Source organism: Lasioglossum baleicum, chromosome 20, assembly GCF_051020765.1.
Source record: "Lasioglossum baleicum chromosome 20, iyLasBale1, whole genome shotgun sequence".
Taxonomy (NCBI): domain Eukaryota; kingdom Metazoa; phylum Arthropoda; class Insecta; order Hymenoptera; family Halictidae; genus Lasioglossum; species Lasioglossum baleicum.
In genome coordinates, this window is record NC_134948.1 from 5,755,058 (window position 1) to 5,773,357 (window position 18,300).

An 18,300-nucleotide genomic window follows, 5' to 3' on the forward strand; every position below is an offset into this window, starting at 1 on the left:
CGCTAAGTGTGCTGCCATTTGGAAATCTGAACATTACTTGTTATATTACACAGAACAGATACTGCTGGAACTGTAATGAGTGATTTAAAAAATTGGAATGACAGTAACCTAAAAATTTAAATCGCATTGGTATCGAATTACTTTTTATTTAGAAATAGATACAATGAATCCACAGATACAATGATCTAGTAGAGACGCAATTAATACAACTGAATAGAATACCGAACAGAAATGAGTAGAATACGAAATCCAAAAAGAATATTGCGTATCGTATGTAAATAAGTAGAAACTGCGATAATGAATTTAGTGGACGAGCTTAGTAGGCTACACAGTATATTATTTCGAAAAATTGTCAAGTTTTCATGGCTAAGGGTTTTTCTGAGTGCAGTGGCAATTATCCGAAAATTCCACCGATGTCAGGCGGTCCTGGAAAAACGTGCCTGTTAAAAAGAGAAGGCGAGGCGAACGGGGGTGAATCGCATTGGTATATCGAATTAATTACTTTTCATTTATAAATTTGATATATTTAGTAGAGACGCGCAATTAATACAAATGAATATAGATACACGAAATCCAAAAAGAATGAGTATGTGCTTTTGCGTATCGTAAGTAGAAATTTAGTGGACGAGCTTAGGCGTTGTCTACATCGTATAATTTCGAAAAATTGTGAAGTTTTCATGGCTAAGCGTTTTTCTGGATGCAGTGGCAATTATCCGAAAATTCCACCGATGTCAGGCGGTCCTGGAAAAACGTGCCTGTTAAAAAGAGAAGGACGAGGCGAACGGGGGTGAGAGAAGTATGGAGTCGTATCAGCATGATCAACGACAAGGACCAACGGACCAACCATGGCGATCAAATCCCACGGACTACAGCTCCGACGCGCATTATCCCAGGTCAGTACGCTTCGGTCTGGTCATCCTCTGTTCTATAGTTCAGCCCCTCTAATAAGTCTCATTCCAGGCTACGCGCACTGAGAGAATAATTATGGGCTTGCGCAGATCGCTCGTCGGGGGTAGAGGTGGGCGACTAAGGAGAAATAAAGCCCCGAGCCCAGCCGGTGAATGCGGTCACGGATAGCGAAATTTCTCTCTCGGGTTGTTTCGTTCTTCCGGAAGCCAAGGAATACCTCGTTCGTCCCGGTGCACACCGCGGCGCAAGCAATTCGCCTTTCGCTATTTCGGTAAGCCGGTGGTCGTTTCGTTCGTCGTCGACAGTGCTTGGTGTCTTAATTTTCGAATTGAAAGAGAAAAAAGTAGAGGGTGTCGGTGCATCGTCGAGCGTGCCGCGTCGAACAGAATTTCTCCTAGCAGATATATCCGCTTTTTTTCCAGACACGCTGGACCAGCGGCGGCCGCTCGTGACGTCTTCCTGGATGCTGAGGCATGCGCCCTAAAAACTTCGGGATTGATGTATTGCAGAGCGCAGGTACAAATCAGATCGTTTCGCGTGTGTGCAAGCAAACGTTACTGTCATAACTCGTCACATCGATGCATCATCCATTTGCATGCCGAGAATCGCTTTTGTTGTTCCCCTTCTTCCAGGTGTACGTCCGGTACAGGATTCCAGCTCGTTCTTCTCGATGCTTGTCACCTTTTTAGTTCAGAACACACATTTCGATCTCGTCTAATGAAATCAATGGACCACCCGTTCGCAGATCCGAATAGTTCCGTCGCTTTTTCGGTTCTCTTAGTTTTTTCTCGAGATTTCAAAGTTCGAAGCAACGCCGACCTGATTTCCCTGGAAACGGACGGGTTGACGTACGAATGGTATTCGCTTCTCGTAAATCTTCGAACACGGAATTTGATTGTTCAATCAAGGAGAAATCGCCCGGAACGATTGGCTAGTCGAGCAAATTGGTTTCGGCTACCGAGCGATCGTCCGTGTAATCGCTTAATCGATAGAATTCATTCGCCGACGGAAAATGGGTGCGAATTCATTCGAAAGTCGTGCGGAATTCCGATAAATTATTGCACTTTATCTTGGGAGCTGCAGGACCCAGGACCGAGACCTTGGAAATTACGATAGCACAACGACAGTTTTATTGAAATCGTTATTTCACCTTCTTTCGTTTCAATTGTAGATCTGCATTTATTACCTGCTGTGGACAGCGACGCTGAGTCCAAGACTTACCTTGCAACAGGAACTCACCACTGCAAAAAGATGGGACTGTCCTGCAGAATGCAATTGCCTTTCTCCAGAACAGGTATCTATCGTTTCCGCTAAGTTACAGCCACTGACAGCTTCTTTTAAAAAACTTTGATCTCTCTAACTCACATCGAAAGCTATACACGCAGACAACGATCCTTACTACAACATTCTATCTCTGCGCATTACAGCACAATCACCAAGGACTAGAAAGCAAAACATGGAGAGACATTGTACACAGAAAGAAGCACACTCCAATCGAAATTCCATCAGATTAGACGGCTGCACAGTAGATCACGCATGCCAGAAGACTTAACATACACACAACCGATTCAGGGAGTTACACCGTAGAAACGAATTACAACTTCTCACCGACAACGAACAACATTATACAGGGTGAGTCTCGTAACGCGACGATCTCGAATAACTCGTAAGTTGTTTATTGTATGAAAAAAATGTTACTTGAGATCGTCACGTTACGAGACTCACCCTGTACATCTTGGTTACTTTCTATAATTTTTATGCAATCAGTCTAGAAGCATACCTAGCTAATCGTGTTGCTCGAAATGCTCGTTGACATCGCAGGTGCTCTGCAACACAGGTGGGCTGAAAGAAATTCCCACCCAGCAGTTGCCCCCGACGGTAGAGGAGCTTTCTCTGACGAAGAACAACTTCCCAGTGATAAAAGCCGAGGCGTTCGCCGGGCTGAAGGTTCTGCGAAAGCTGACCATGGATGGTAACAACATCTCGACGATAAAGCCGTTCGCGTTCCGCGGGCTTAGCAAGTTGCGTGAGCTCTCGATCCATCACACGCCTCTGCCATGTATACAGGAGTTCTCGTTCGCCGCTCTGCAGAACGTGTCGATGTTGCTGCTGGCAAACAATAAGATTCGTTATATAGAGGGTTACGCGTTCGCTGGAACATCGAACATCGAGCTGATCCTGTTGAGCAACAATCCTCTGCTGAGAATCCACAGCCACGCTTTCTCCGGGCTGACGAACGTGGACCACTTGATCTTCCCGTCGGGGATCAGGATCATTGAAAAGGATGCGTTCGACGGTCTCCAGCACGTCGGCGTCCTGAAACTGGCCTACATGGACCTGACCTCCCTCCAGTCGTACACATTCCGCGCTCTGTCCTACGTGAATTCGTTGAACATCCAAGAGAGCGACCTCGGCGTCGTCGAGAAGGACGCGTTCACCGGGTTGACCAACGTCGGCCAGCTGAACGTGCTGAACAACAAGATCGATTTGATCGAGAAACTGTACCTGAAGTATGAGAGCAGTATCAACCTTTTAAGATTCCACGGGAATCACGTGCTCGAGGCGCCCCGACATCCCAAAGACATCAGCCTCGAGGTCGGCTCGATCAGCGCCGTCGATAATCATTTCCCCTGCGATTGTCGAGCCCATAATGTCCTCGAGAGCGACTTCGTCAACGGCACCGCGATCGAGTTCCAGAAGAAAAACTACTGTATCTCGCCGCTCGAGTACAACAGCAAACCGATGAACTTCGTCGACTTCGACCTGATCGCCAGGTGCCACGACAACGTTGTACAGGATAACCTGGGCTCGGGAGTCGGAATCTTCACGCTACCGACCACACTCTTCTTCGTTGTTTTCTTCTCCATGAACCTCTTCCAATGAGTCCGAGCTGGTGTTCTTATTGTTCTTGTTGCTGTTCTTCTTCTTCTTCTTCCGTGGCGTATTGTTCGGTTACCAAGACTGTCTTCAAGGTGCAGATACACTAACAATTATAAGTAACTTGCTATATTTCTTGCGTGTGTAAACACGTTTAAGACAATGCCTACCAAGAGAATTCAACGATCTCGCAAGTTACTTGCTAGCGTATGTGCACCTTAAAGGGGTAGACTTGTTTCTAGGATTGCAAAGGGTGCGGGATACGTCTTCTCATTTCTCGATAATGCAAAGATGGGGTTTTTCAGTAGTCAAAAACGATACATAAAATATCAATCTAGGCCGCGATCACCCTCAAAAGTAATTTGCATTATTCGGCAGCATGTATAGCTGTCGCAGCTTTATGAAATTAGCTACAAGCACAGATGTATATGCTTCCGAATAATGCAAATTACGCCTCGTAAACGTAAAAATACGACTTTTGAGTTGCGATCGCGGCCTTTTATCTAGCCTTTTCACTACTGAAAACCCCCATCTTTGCATTATCGAGAAATGCGAAGGCGCATCCCGCACCCTTGCAATCCTGGAAACGAGTCTACCCCCTTAAGAAGTACAACAGAGACAGTTTAAACTATTTCGTTTGCTCTCGTTCACTGAATACGTTCACTGGATACACAAGTACTTGAACGATATATCTTCTACCATCTCGCGACGTAATCAATTGCGAGGCAGCAGTCAAAATAATCAGTTTCGCCGCATCCTCCCGATAGCACGAATATTATGAAGGAAATATCGATGTATTCCCAGTTCTTCCGGTAGAACGCATTAGGTTGTTCAATAGACGACTCTCTAACTTCGACTCGAGCGTGTACAAAGACACTTGTTAAAAGAGGTTCGAAATCGCCTAACCTAAGTCCTTTAAACTTGGCCGACGCTTGGAAGTATATCAAGACTCTTCTACGGCTGTCGTTTCATTTTGAACGAGGGAAACAGCGACTGCATAAGTAATCGATCGCAGAACCGCACTTCTTGAATAAACGATTCACCGATCATGCTCAAACTCATCCGTGGGTGATTATTGTTGCAGCTCCGCTTTACACGAAACAATTATCAAGAACTTTTACAAGACGTTCACTGTAATCGAATTATATTGTAACTCGCACAATTTTAAGCATGCGACTATGAGCTTTAAAACTGACCTGCATAAATTGGGCCAGTAAAATCGCATCCATTTTGGATTTACTCTGTGAAAATAGGAACGTTCGCAGACGAGTATTTGCTCACGTTCGCCCCTTCTTGTTACGTTGACCCTCTGTTTCGTTCATATCAAAGCTGTTCTGCAACTTGATTGAATTCTACGGATACCTTATTTGCCTGTGTACCTTAGATTTAGAATATATTTTTCTTAAAGGGGGTAGACTCGTTTCCAGAATTGCAAGGGTGCGAGATTGCAAAGATAGGGTTTTTCAGTAGTCAAACCGCCCTCGAAAGTCCTATTTTACGTTTACAAGGCTTAGCTTGCATTAATAACTAAGCTGTCGTAGCTTCATGCTTCTAAATAATGCAAATTACGCTTCGTAAACGTAAAAATAGGGAATTTGAGGGCGACTGCAGCCTAGATTGATTTTTTATCTAGCGCTTTTGGCTACTGAAAACCCCGATCTTTGCATTATCGGGGAATGAGAATCCTGGAAACGGGACCACCCCCTTAAATGTTTCATAGACACTTCTAGCTTTGCATATGTATACGTCATCGTGTGGACAATTAAAATATCTTTAAAACGGTTGCATTAGGATGCATGAAACAGGGGGTTGACAGCAAGATTCGAGCAAATAAATCTCGTCGACGATGAAAGTATATAGGAACTAAGGGTATAATAAGTTAAAGTTATACGATATATATATATATAAGAAATGTTCGTCGAAGGAACGAAAGTCGCGTGATTTGGAGGAGTACACGAGTTACGATAACTTATGCTTGATCTTAGGAAGAGTTAGCATCTCATGATATACATTATACATACATACAGGATTAATTCAGTTCAAAACTTATACGTAACACTTTTTCCATTGAAATTTTGGGACAAGAAATAAAGGTGTTCGCTGCTTAAACAAACACGATTCTACTATAAATAATACAAGATTTAATCGTTTTCTAAATAAATGAATTATAGAAATTTCGTTCTGTCGAGAGTTAATTCATCCTAAGATGGCTTTACGTACACGTAATCTTCCTTGCATAAAAGAACCACTATAAGTCAGATTTAGTCAGATAAGTCAGATAGCGCGTACAGTGCACCTGACCTAGTATAGATACTTCGAAAAATTTACTTTGCGGATCGGAAGCGCAGTTGCTTGGATTCCGGGAACAATACCACTAATCTTCCTTTTCAAATATTTCTATACTTTCGCAACGATTCGGTTTCTCGGCCTAAATATACAATATCACATTCTTCCTAATATTGGTCGCATCTAAACATTTTGCGAGCGGCAACGACGAGAACTTTCTAAGCTCACATTCCGAAACTGTCGATTCACGATACAGGTAAAAATTCCAGATTATGTTCTTTCAAGCGGCAAAAATAAAAACCAATAATGTGCTTTTAATTATATAAAAAAAAAGAAAAAGAAACAAAAGAAAGCACGAAAGGGAAAGAATTTTCTCCCTTTGCCATTTACAATATAAAATCTGCGTGGCCTTCGGTCAGCATAGTAACCGAGGACCAAACTAGCTTATATTTTTTACCAACATCTAACATGTAACGTATAACGGAAAACAATAATTAGAAAAACTGTAACCTTTTATTGTAGTTAGAACGGTCTGTCATTTAATAAACATTAAAGAACGAGCAACAACTTCACTTCGCGTAACAAAGTGTGAAGAAACAATACGATTGTACACCTATAATTATGTATACTCCGTTTATTGAGTTCAGAGCACACTTCGTTTTCTTACTAATTCCATTAGATCATGCACCGAACGTTAACGTGTGGGAATTGTTTTTGGTGGTGGCGGTGCCACGAATTCTCCCAAAGCGTGTTGATATCTATTCATAAATTTGAATGGCTTGATTTCCCAAGGTACTTTCGATTCCATGTTCGTCGGCGTAATACCTAAATCCTCTAGCGTAGGTAAACCGGGCAGTACTTTATCGGAAGCATGTTCCTATGAAACACAAATTACAGATTACATTTCTCTTCTCTTTCTGCGACGCGATATAGAAAAGTTATTTTGTTCGCTAGACAAATTTCAAGCGTAGACGAACCTTTTCCAGAATTTCCCAAGACAAGGGGACAATTGGATAATTGTCTTGTATAATTTCGTTTAGAGTAATTTTCATATGATAGAGATAATGATATTTAAGAGGATGTATCATATAGCTTGGATCTTCTTCTCCTTGAGTTGCTAACTCGAAGAACCACTTGACTATCTCGTGCAGTGTGTATCTCTTCGGGCTATAACAAGTATTTTATATTCCTACATTCCTCGCCTCGACAACGTCTTACGCTTATCCCTTTGCACTCGGAGTTATTTTAACTCGAAAATTAAACATTTGTTCACCAGTACGAAATTGGTATAATAACTCATACAATACTTGAATGTTTAGTAATTGATTAGTAGACTGCGGATCTTTATGCAATTATGGCTGTTGTATTCCAGATCTAAAGAGGGTATACTACCACGGAAAATAAGATTCTATTAGATTCGACTTTCTCTTAAAATTCGTCTACAACAATTGCAAATTGCATAAACATCCGCAGTCTATTGATTAGATACCAACATATTTAATAATGTAAACAACATTTTGAAGAATGGTCAAGCAATTTTAAGGGTTAAATACAAATTCTACTATACGTACCCAACGAACTGGTAAGTTTGACCAGCAGTGCGAGGATTAATTGCGATGGCAGTAAGTCCGGCAGCTACATCGGAAACATGTACCGGTTGCTTTTCAGATTTTTTACCTTCCTCCCACAATGGTATAGACCTGTAAGTAATAGAACCAATCAATAGAATGACAAAGTAATAAATAGACTCCCGATGTTTATGCAAAATAAAAAGTTTGTGCATAAATTGCAAGACGCAGGAGCTAAATATAAATTTATGTTCTTCATTAATAATTTTAATGTGTAAAGCCTTTTATTATTTTCACTGTTTTGAATTGCACTTGCTCATTTTTGTTATAAATGCATAAAATCCGGAGTCTGGTAATAAGTATCGAACAATGAGAACGACGTTTATTACTTGAGAACTCGTCTCATTGGATGCATATAATGATGTATAAAGCTGTCTCCTTGTCCGTACACACACGAGGGTCGAACGATAGTTGCAGTTGGAAATTCTTCTCTTACCGCGCATTCCCCGTCCCATTTTGTTCTAAGTATCTCCGATCCTGATGGCAACATGAGCGGCTAACAACGAGAAAATAATAGGATTCGTAAAATCAATTTGATCACCTTCACGCGTATAAATATCAATTTGATCAATTACTTTGGGTTCAGGATCGGCGTTCAAGCATGACACATGAACAAAATGTTCTACGCCGCATTCTTTAGCAAGTCTGGCTATAGTTCTAGCTCCTTGGACGTTCACATCGTGCATACTAAAATTTTTGCTGGTGGAGTTAGCGCCTAATAGGTTAATCACAACGTTGGAATACTTGATGGACTTGATAATAGACTCTTCATCTTTTAAACTGAAAGGATGAAACAGAATTTGTCCCAGGTCTCCGCACAACTTAAGAGGCAACACGTTGTATGGATCGCATCTGTGCGGAACTATTATCTGTGAAAAAAGGCAGATTAATGCGGTTTCAACCCTCTTTTTATAGAAACAACATCTAATACACATATACAGGGTGAGTTATTTGATGTCGTCATGTGACGACTCATCCTATATATACATGCATATAGGATATAGAAGAAACATAGCAAGTTACTTGCCTGCGTACCGATTTTCCCAAGACGGTTGCATACAGACTTTCCAATAAAACCGTTCGCCCCAAACACTGTACATACTACTCCGCTGAAAGAACTACGACCTCCGGTACCTCTTTTCAAGCTGGCTGTAGTTGGATTTTTAATGATCCTCGGTTGATTTGAACAGTCACGGCTTTGTATGACTTGACATGCAGTGTATGCATTTTGGTTTTCTGAAAAATACATTCGTTAATATTTCTGACCAACCATTAAATAACTTAACAGATAACTGACTTCGTGTACGCAATTTTTTCTGATTAACTTTCTTCTACTTCAGAGCAGTACGATTAATGTTCAACTCTTCGTTATATAGTTATATAATTGTAATTCGTTGTCAACAAAGTGCACGGGATCGAAACAGTGCATCGCAAGAATGTTGTGAAACATATAGTGAATTATGAATGACGAATAGACATCAACGTAAAATGAGATATAAACAAGATAAATCTACTTACTAGCGGCTCGTACCACGGTTTTTGGAATCCAAGCCGCCATGTCTACGGCTATGGCATTCAGCCGAAAACTGACAGGAAGTGTACAGTGATACAGAGTACTGCAGAGTACAAAATACAGTGTAAATACTGTGCTGTGAAGGCAAGCGACATTCGTGCCTCCTGCGAGCGCGCGATATTTGAAACTGCTTTTTATTAGGAAGGAAAGTCCGAATCAATTTATATATATTAGTCAATGATAGACTTGTTGCCGTCTTTCAGATAACCCGTCAATTCCAAATTACCAATACGACATAGAGCTTTTCGAATGAGCGGTAATTTCATAATTGTAAAACACACGCAATGTTATACAGTCAGGGACAAAAATCGCATAACTTTTTAAAAATTGGTCCAGAGGACTTGAATTTTTTTTAAGATGTTAGACCGACTAGTTTGCTAGAGAATGAGTAAACAAAAATTTGTTAAGATTGCAATTGGTAGGAATCATACAAAATTTTAAAAATTGATGTTTTGTCAACTATTTTATCTGATTGTGACCCTGTAATGATAATTTAAAAAATGCGTTTTATAGATTTCAATAACTTATATGCATACTGAAAGTTTTATCAAAACTGGTCAACATTCTTAGGGGGTGAAAGTCGCAGATTTTCAGCGTTGTCAGGGTATTTCGCTCTTACATGATCATCTCCAAACGTTTGTAGCTCAAGTTGTTGTTAAAGAAGCGAGGGGAATGCACATGAATTAAACAAAGTAATTAAACCGAAATCAGATCATTCTTATTCTTTCTTTTTTCTTTGATCGTTGATGTTCTCATCGTACCGCAAGAACATGTAATAGTACAGTAGCCAACAATAACTCACTCCTACTGCACAATATATCGAGGTGATTGCCTGTGGCAGGAACGGCAATGCATTGCCAAATATCGATTTATGCAATACAGTTTGGTACACCGTCAAAAATGGTAGAATAACGACATAGATAGTTTCGTGATAGTAAAGCAAACGTTGCTTGAACTTTCGCGACATGGCCAAGAAAGACGCGACCATAGACGTTAAGAGCATTAATATTTTTAACGGGGTCAAGTTGTTTGGATGAAGCAGCGGCAGGAGAGCAGTGTGTCCAGCGCTGCTTAGAATTAAGAATATTCTCGCATCGTTTTTGTCTATCACAGCTAGAACACTAAAACACACAGTGAAAACCAGAGAGATTAGTTGAGAATTCTTTGTTTCTCGAGATTTACACTCCCGTCCATAAATCACTGGACACTTATCTTCAATAAAATGGTAATTTAAGAATACAAGCTTCCAACTTGATTTTATTGTTTTATTTTGGCTAGATGTAGCTGTTATACGATAATATTTGAATGCAAAATTAAATATATATAGTCAGATTTGATTTACATATTCTCTACATTCGAAAAAATTAGTAAGTACCATTTTCATTTCATAATATACGTCCTTTAATAACAAAAAATCGTCTGCACCCAAATTTGAATAAGTGTCCAGTTACGGGAGTGTAATAAGTTATTACAGTTATTACTATAATTACTACGAGTCTCTTACCACAGTGGAATAATAGCAGTTAAGATAGCTTTTTCGTGTACATGCCAACCGAACATGAACGAACATAAAGCGCAAATAACCAGACATCTGACGAACTGATTTGGATTTTGGTCGCAGCTTTTCTTGGAGAACAGGCAGTACAATGCAGGCTGCAATTCACGTTATTATTAACAAATTCCGACAGAATGTACGCATTGTTGTTCAAATTTTTTTTAATTTACCGATATCGAGATAAGTGTTAGTAATAATGTCACAACTGGAGTCGGCGTTGGTAATACAATTAACGACTGTTCCTGTACCAAACCACCGGTCATTACAGCCGTCTTTGTAACATTTATCCAACCTAATCGTTTCAAAATAATCGCTGCTACTTTATCCAAGCCTATGTACAGTGCCCATGCGTTCGCAGCCCAATACGCGTGTACCAGGCCTCTTTTAAATGGGAACAATCTCGACAATACCTGAAATAATCACGATTAATTGTACGCAATAACAAACACTGTTTTATTACTCTACCTGGGGCAATTGAGATGCAAATGGGCCGAAGGAAATGAATAAAGTAGTCAATACTATGCCTGCCAGCATGCAGAAACGTTTAAGAAAACGATCGCTGTTCACGCAGTAAGATTTTAATAACCAAACTGCAAAAACCGGTGCCACATACAGATAAATATGTTTCATATTTAATAGCAAAGCGAACCAAAGAGTCCCTTGCAGGATCGAAATCTGAAACAGAGCTTTTTAGTTTCAACAGAAAGATAACATAATATTTTAACATATAAATACCTGATCATTCTTTTTGGATACATTCGCGACAGCTAATAGTAAAATGCCAAGTAGAAATCCATTATATTGGAAGTGTATGTGATCCACTACCAGCAATCCCATATTGCACAATGATAAAACTACAAAAATTGCATAGCTATCGAAGGAGCTGCAGAACACTTTTCCAACTCTGAAATACACAAATAAACATATTAAAACAGGTCTTATAATTAGACTGCAGATCTTTATGCAAAATAAAAATTGTATGCATCGATTACAAGCCAAAGGAACCAAATAAAACATTCTTTCTTCTTTTAATTATCTTGTTAAGCTGGAACTAATACACCAATGTCCTTAAATCTTTTCAATATGTCCACTCCTTTAAATTGTACGTTTCTATTTTTTGTCATAAATGCATAAAATCCGCAGTCTATTTATAATAGATCGAATAACGACACGGTGTCTAGAAAGTTTCGAGAACGTACTCTCTAACTCCATAAGCGAATAGTATGTCCATGAATATCACAGAGCCTCTTTGAAAGAAAATGGTACCGGAGGATGCATAATTTAAGTTGTCCACTCGAAGCATCTCGGAATCGACCAGCTTCGCCAAATGACTGAGGAAGTATTCGAACCATGCGAACAACGGTGGATAATCTAGTGTCCATTGGGACTTGGAGTTGACGTACCATTCTTGAATGGGTAAACTATGCGTTATGGCTAACCAGTTACGGTGCACCTCGAAATCTGTAGAACGACTAGAAGAAGTATAACGTATATAATCACTTGGAAAATAATAATAATACATTCCGTACACGTGATGGGAGAAACGTACTATAATGGGATCAAGAGTATCTTGAGACATGTGATAAGGACGAAAACTTGCAAGAGAACTTTGTCTGGACTCCATTTCGCCGGCGTACTATAACCTTTCTTCGTCCTCTTCGATTTTGGAGCATCTTTACAGTTCGTTACAGTCATCACGACGGATATTACATTTCGCGGAACATTTTGCGACACGTTCGAAAAGCAGACCGGTTACCTGGTGCTGCCAACGTGTCAACGCGGCTCTCACTCTCATCTCTCATTGACTTCTCTCCCCCCCTCCCCCCAACTGTTTTCTTTCTATCTTACTTTATCATACACTACTGTGCAAAAGAAAGTAGTACCTAGTATTTACATATAATTATAAGATATAATGACAAACAATATCTTTATGTAGAAATTGTATTGTACAATGATTGATTTATTGCGTTTAAAGTATTAGGTAATCCGCAATAACACATATTCTCGTGTGGAATCCTTTTTCAAAACTTACTGTATTCTTATTTGATTTTTTACGCCTTTATATTAAATATGGCCGGGTGCTTCTTTCTTTTGCACAGCAGTGTATATATTTCCCTTCTCCTTCACACAACAAGGATATATCCTTGACAGGAGGGAAACGAAAGGATTATTTATCAAACAGATTTTCTAGAAAAAATAATTTTATTGTTATTTAACTTATATAACATCAGCATGTTATTAAATATCGGTTCTCCTCAATTCTTTTTACTTTACAACATAACATACAAAAAGAAAACTTCGCACATCTTTCGTTCGAAGATGTTTCTGATCTTTCCAGCGCCAAACTGTAACAAATCAAAGACCAAGCATGGACAGACACTAATAACTTGGAAAACCGATCGGGACCACTAGAAAAATGATTGGCTACAAAGTTATCTGGTAGAAATTACCTCGTATTTACAATATAAATACACAATCAGCAGGGGGACAAATGCTAGTATAAAATTGGCACTGGAAGGATTCAGGAAATAATACGTCCTAACGCCTGAATCATCTTTCTCTACCATAGAGCTCGTGGGTTTCGATCAAACATTACCACAATACATATGTACAAATCAGTCGCATGCAGTTATCAAAGACTGCGCGTCCAGCAGACTCTCCGTGGCTAACATCGAACTGTTTATTATGGGAGTGCTGACCGTGTTACCAGTTTTCTTATTCGAGAACGGATAAAAACTGTCGATGTTCATTTGAACGCTATAGCTGCTCGTCTTTACAACGGACGAATCGCAGTTCTCGTTTATGCTTATTTTCAACCGATTCACGCTGTTTCGAAGTAATCTCGCATACAGTTCTATGTGGTTTTGTCCGCCGTTGCGGATCTCCAAAGGTGGTATCCACCGGAAGTAACATTGAGCCCATAATTCGAGGCTCACCACATTGTGCTGGGGTTTTATTATGCTTTTTTCTGTTACGTTTGTTTCGCGAGAGCTGTACAGGGGGTTATAAAACAACAATATGTCCTGTTCACTGAACTGTTCTCTCCAATCCCAGACACTTCGAAGAACCAAAGAATTATTTGGGTCCTAAAATACAAAACTCGTTTTTAGCATCTAAATAGAACGTGGAACTACTTAATTACATTTCGAATGTTTACCGTAGCTGCCGTCACCCGATCTTTCTCGCAATTAAAAATAAATGTATCAAAAATTGAAACGTGAGCAGCGTCCCACAATGTTGTCAGGTACGTTTCCGTGAACTCGAATTCCGCAGGAAATTGTTGACACAGTTGCCAGACACAGTCAAGGTATAAAAGGAACACCGGAGACTGAAATAGAAAGGTTTATACATTTTTAACATGATCACATATTTCAGTTAAGAAGTAGCTAGAAGTACCCTAAGAAGTACCTTCTCGGATTTCCTTTTGGCAATATGACCTAATCTATCACAAAACGGATGCCCACCGGCAATCCATTCTTTCTGCAAAAGCGACTGAAACCCGTTTATGGTTCGGAAGTATGGGTCCAGTAATAATTGAACTAAGCTCGATATAACACAACAAATATCCGCGCCAGCACCTTCTGAAAGATCGGACCATTTCAAATCAGTGGAACAGATTAGGACGGCAGCGATTCGAGATGCTCACCTTGTAAAATAACGGAGGATCCTAAATGAAGATGCTCGCAGGCTTCGACAGCTTTTTGCAAACAATACGATATATGCTTCAACCATTTCGTGTTTTCTACCAATGAGTAGAAACTGTTGTCTTGAAGCCAGAATTGCCGGATGTTCTCTGAACAGAACAGAATCTATTAGAATACGATAAATTTCTGGAAGTATGCGGAAACAGGTAGAAAAATTCTTACCCGGGGAACAGAGATTAGCAAATTTGGAAAAAGACGCGGCTATCAACTTTATATTGATCTCTTTGTTCAATTCTAAAACGAACGGTGCCCTTTTTTGTGGATGGCTTTTGCGGACGTTCTCGAACAGAATATTTTCTTGCATTCTGTTGGTGATCAAAGGCGAGAGCTCGGACATTTTGACTAACGCCGCACCGTGCGCGCTCGACCAAGACCAAACTGGTGGATGGTTGCCTTGAAAGTGTTTAACCGCGTCCATTAGTTGACTGTCCGTGATGGACGCTGGTACAATTATGTATCGCGACAAGCTGCAAACGAATCGGTCATTTTTTTGTATTCTATTCGACGTGGGTTTCATTACAGATGGCATTTACCTACGACAAAGCTTGAAATCCACGTTAACCGTAGACAGCCTCCAAAATTTTCTAAGCTTTTCGTTACTTATTGTTCTCTCTAATTCGTTATGCCAATCCGATATATCTCGAAACAAGCGTACAGCTTTGTCAAGACTACTATAATAAGCTTCCGAGTAATCGTAAGCGAATAACAAGTGATGTCTGCTCGGAAAAGCATGGTGTAACAGTGCGGTCAACAGAGTTTTCCCATGTCCTATGGGTGAAAATTTAAAGGAAAACGACCACGTTCGTAGATTCTGAAATCCATAATGACTTGTATACCATGGACTATGTTGCATTACCGGTAATAGACAAATATAAAATGTTTACTTTGCAAATAATAAATATCCCTTTCACTTTAGATGGTACGGTATTGCCAGGTACCAGTCTTCTTTTTTTATCATTCACAGTTATATAAATATGTTCTATGTTCGTTAAACACGTATCCATGTAGCCGTAAAGATGATTCTGTTGGCGCACCATATCCTGTGAACAAGATAGAAAGATAGTCGTTTAGAATGTTTAGATAATCGAAAGAGGCGCTTCGAGAGGCTACTTACGTCTTCGTTCGTGTCGTCTGTTGTGACAAAACTGAGCTTGAAATTCGTAACAGATAGATTGCCGGAGGTCCCTTGCTTCAGATCGCTGACAGGTGAAAACATAAGAACGCTCTGCGCACTGGTAATCATAATCTCGCCGGGAAGTAATTTAACAGTGTTTTCGGATAGCGAATTACGACGACTGGAACCTAGTGGCTGTGGACAAATGCATAATGTTATAGAAAACAGATAGAACAATAGGACCTGAGTAGAAATATGTTTTATGATTAGAGAATTATGAAAATATCTTTTTAACAAGATGAACTTGCACAAAATTTAATATTTATTAAAGCCCATCTAAGCACTCTGCCTGCTACAATAGAAAAATTGGAAATAGTTGATTTGCTGTTAAATGTTTCAAGTTTCAATAGGAATATACACAGATTACATTAATCATTTAAAAAACATACCCGGTGATCGTGAAGAAAAAAGTAATCGCTGTTATAGGAAAAAATATTGGATTAACGAAAATTAATACAAATTTCAAATATTTTAAACAATGGAACCTACTGAAGTAAATATAAGTACGCAACGCTTACATCATATGATGTGGAGCGATCATTTTCCGCATATAAATTAATTTTTACGAAAAAGCGTCGTCAATTAAACACCATCCAATTTGGAAAATATGCTTGTCATTTACTGTAACTCGAATTACAATATGTCGCAATAATCGTAAAATGTATTGTTAATGTTGTATGTTTTCCCTGCACATTTGCATATTTTTGTGCATAAATCGCATATGTTCTTACATATTTATCGTGCATAAACATCCGGAATCTATGTAGTAATAAGTTATTACTAACAACTTCTTCATGCGTATCTTCATGCAAAATAAAAATTGTCTGCATCGATTGCAAGAAACAGAAACTAATTTTAATGTTATTTCTTAAAGAAATCATATATTGACATCCTCAATTTTTTAAATTTTACAACAATTTTGAATTTTATCTAATAAATTTTTCTATAAATGCATAAAGATCCGAAGTCTAAATACTAATATGTATCGTTCGATCAACAGTATTGCACCATAGTCGGAAAGCTCTCGGTTGAGGTTATGTTTGAATGTTTACATGAGAAGTTCACCGACAAACAATTGCATACCTGCATTTCGTGTTCCTCGAGGCCCACGTAGCTTATGAAATTGTTGCAGCTTTTGCTTTCCATCGTGAACGCGTGAGTGATCGGCATCGACCGTGTGAAAATAAAACCATAGAAAACAGAATATATCCCTCGACATAAGCTGCGGTTCCTTTTAGTTTCCACTTAATTTTCCATTGTCGCACGAACGCTGATGATTATTCAATCGTCAATGCTCAAGGCATTTTTTGACGAGTGTCACGAGGAAGATTTTCACTTTTCGGGCCCAAACCAGGCCGCGGTACAACCCTCCGTACAAATCATCCTGAACAACTCCTCTATGTCGTCCTCCTCCTCGTCTGTCGTTTTCGTGCTTTATTCATATCGCTAGCTAGACCTTGAGGCTATGTTCGCCTGTTCGCCGCGGCCACGATGTGTCACGAGAACTTCGCATCGTGTAACGTGATCTTATAGTGGATGGATATTCAATGAAATTGTTATTCAGGGATGTAAAAAATTGGTGGGTGTATACTGGAGAATCCTCTGTGTCTGTATTGTACAACAAAGATAATTTGTTCATGCAAAATGAAAAATATTGGATATTCATTACAGCAGCAAATATAATTCGTGCCGCTTTTCCCATAAGACGCAATGTTACGTCCGTACAGCGCCATTTCATGCAGCGGCAAAACTAGGCAAAACGCTCAAACTGTTAGGCGATAACAGCACCATCTGGCGGTAGATTTGGAACTAAATTTGGCTAACCGTTTGAGCGTTGAAAACACCACCCAAATAAAAAACTGATACTGCCCCCTCTTTACCCCTTTTTGTGTTTTACATTTTTTTAATATCTTTCATACTTTTCGAGATATTCGGCTGGAAAGTTTTCAAATGAACACCCTGTATATACTTACTATGGATACGAGATTCCCAATTCCCATCTCTATAAGGCTACCCAGCTAACCAGGCGTGCCTTGGGCAAGCCGTGCCTAGGGCACAGATCGGCAAATCATTGTCCAATCTACGCTCGGAGGTGCTCAAGTCCCGATTGGCTTAATTTTGGACGACCGTAGGACCAGGGTTTGGACATGGGCATGAGGTCGGCATCAGGTCGGCACGAATCGGCCGAATGTGCCTTTGTGGCAGCACTGTCGCACTGATGTACCGCATGCCGAATATCGTTTTACAGGTGAAACAAACAATTCCAATGCCGCTTTTGCAAAATTCACATGTTTTTCTATAAGCGAGGGTGAAACTAATATCCTAATCGCGATATGGAGCAATAAAAAATGAGTATACACATTCGGAGCTAATATCCCGTACATTACTACCGGGCCGGTATATAAGAGAAATTGGCGAAAAAAAAAATACAAATTTTATTTATTTCTCACATTTGTTATTTTTCCTAGACTGCGGATCTTTATGCGAAATAAAAATTGTCTGCATCGATTGCAAGAGACATAATCTAAAATTTGCATTGCCGTACAATTTTCTTTACAGTTCAATTTCAACTAATTGAATACACTTATATTTTA

The 18,300-nt window shown here is 39.6% G+C and overlaps 4 protein-coding genes across 8 annotated transcripts; 1 reads left to right on the forward strand and 3 right to left on the reverse strand.

Moving 5' to 3' along the window:
* Window positions 1-772: 772 nt before the first annotated feature.
* LOC143218783 (uncharacterized) lies at window positions 773-6,639 on the forward strand. 3 transcript variants are annotated; one of them, XM_076444230.1, is made up of 5 exons: window positions 773-893; window positions 961-1,180; window positions 1,332-1,425; window positions 2,081-2,203; window positions 2,731-6,639. In XM_076444230.1, the coding sequence occupies exons 2-5, from the start codon at window positions 1,062-1,064 to the stop codon at window positions 3,790-3,792; spliced, it is 1,398 nt and encodes a 465-aa protein (XP_076300345.1). In that variant the 5' UTR covers window positions 773-893; window positions 961-1,061; the 3' UTR covers window positions 3,793-6,639. The 3 variants fall into 3 exon arrangements, with proteins under 3 accessions (XP_076300345.1, XP_076300347.1, XP_076300348.1); XM_076444232.1 differs by lacking the exons at window positions 773-893; window positions 961-1,180; window positions 1,332-1,425 and adding an exon at window positions 1,451-1,552; XM_076444233.1 differs by lacking the exons at window positions 773-893; window positions 961-1,180; window positions 1,332-1,425 and adding an exon at window positions 1,559-1,766.
* Window positions 6,640-6,691: 52 nt separating this feature from the next.
* Nd-39 (NADH:ubiquinone oxidoreductase subunit 39) lies at window positions 6,692-9,350 on the reverse strand. The gene is made up of 7 exons (XM_076444235.1): window positions 9,219-9,350; window positions 8,728-8,936; window positions 8,276-8,569; window positions 8,030-8,196; window positions 7,644-7,772; window positions 7,050-7,239; window positions 6,692-6,949 (listed from the first exon to the last, which is right to left on the reverse strand). Exons 1-7 carry the CDS (start codon window positions 9,256-9,258, stop codon window positions 6,767-6,769), a joined length of 1,212 nt encoding a protein of 403 aa, XP_076300350.1. The 5' UTR covers window positions 9,259-9,350; the 3' UTR covers window positions 6,692-6,766.
* Window positions 9,351-9,969: 619 nt separating this feature from the next.
* On the reverse strand, window positions 9,970-12,669 carry Xit (ALG6/ALG8 family glucosyltransferase xit). Of its 2 annotated transcripts, none has more exons than XM_076444228.1 (7): window positions 12,378-12,669; window positions 12,028-12,300; window positions 11,564-11,732; window positions 11,294-11,503; window positions 10,999-11,238; window positions 10,778-10,926; window positions 9,970-10,394 (listed from the first exon to the last, which is right to left on the reverse strand). In XM_076444228.1, the coding sequence occupies exons 1-7, from the start codon at window positions 12,521-12,523 to the stop codon at window positions 9,992-9,994; spliced, it is 1,590 nt and encodes a 529-aa protein (XP_076300343.1). In that variant the 5' UTR covers window positions 12,524-12,669; the 3' UTR covers window positions 9,970-9,991. The 2 variants fall into 2 exon arrangements, with proteins under 2 accessions (XP_076300343.1, XP_076300344.1); XM_076444229.1 differs by having other exon boundaries at window positions 12,028-12,289; window positions 12,378-12,519.
* A 342-nt stretch (window positions 12,670-13,011) lies between these two features.
* Window positions 13,012-17,313, reverse strand: LOC143218780 (myotubularin-related protein 10-B). 2 transcript variants are annotated; one of them, XM_076444227.1, is made up of 9 exons: window positions 16,790-17,313; window positions 15,647-15,841; window positions 15,417-15,572; window positions 15,066-15,343; window positions 14,695-14,999; window positions 14,475-14,621; window positions 14,237-14,406; window positions 13,986-14,156; window positions 13,012-13,914 (listed from the first exon to the last, which is right to left on the reverse strand). In XM_076444227.1, the coding sequence occupies exons 1-9, from the start codon at window positions 16,874-16,876 to the stop codon at window positions 13,444-13,446; spliced, it is 1,980 nt and encodes a 659-aa protein (XP_076300342.1). In that variant the 5' UTR covers window positions 16,877-17,313; the 3' UTR covers window positions 13,012-13,443. The 2 variants fall into 2 exon arrangements, with proteins under 2 accessions (XP_076300342.1, XP_076300341.1); XM_076444226.1 differs by having other exon boundaries at window positions 14,237-14,409; window positions 16,790-17,305.
* Between the last annotated feature and the right edge of the window lie 987 nt (window positions 17,314-18,300).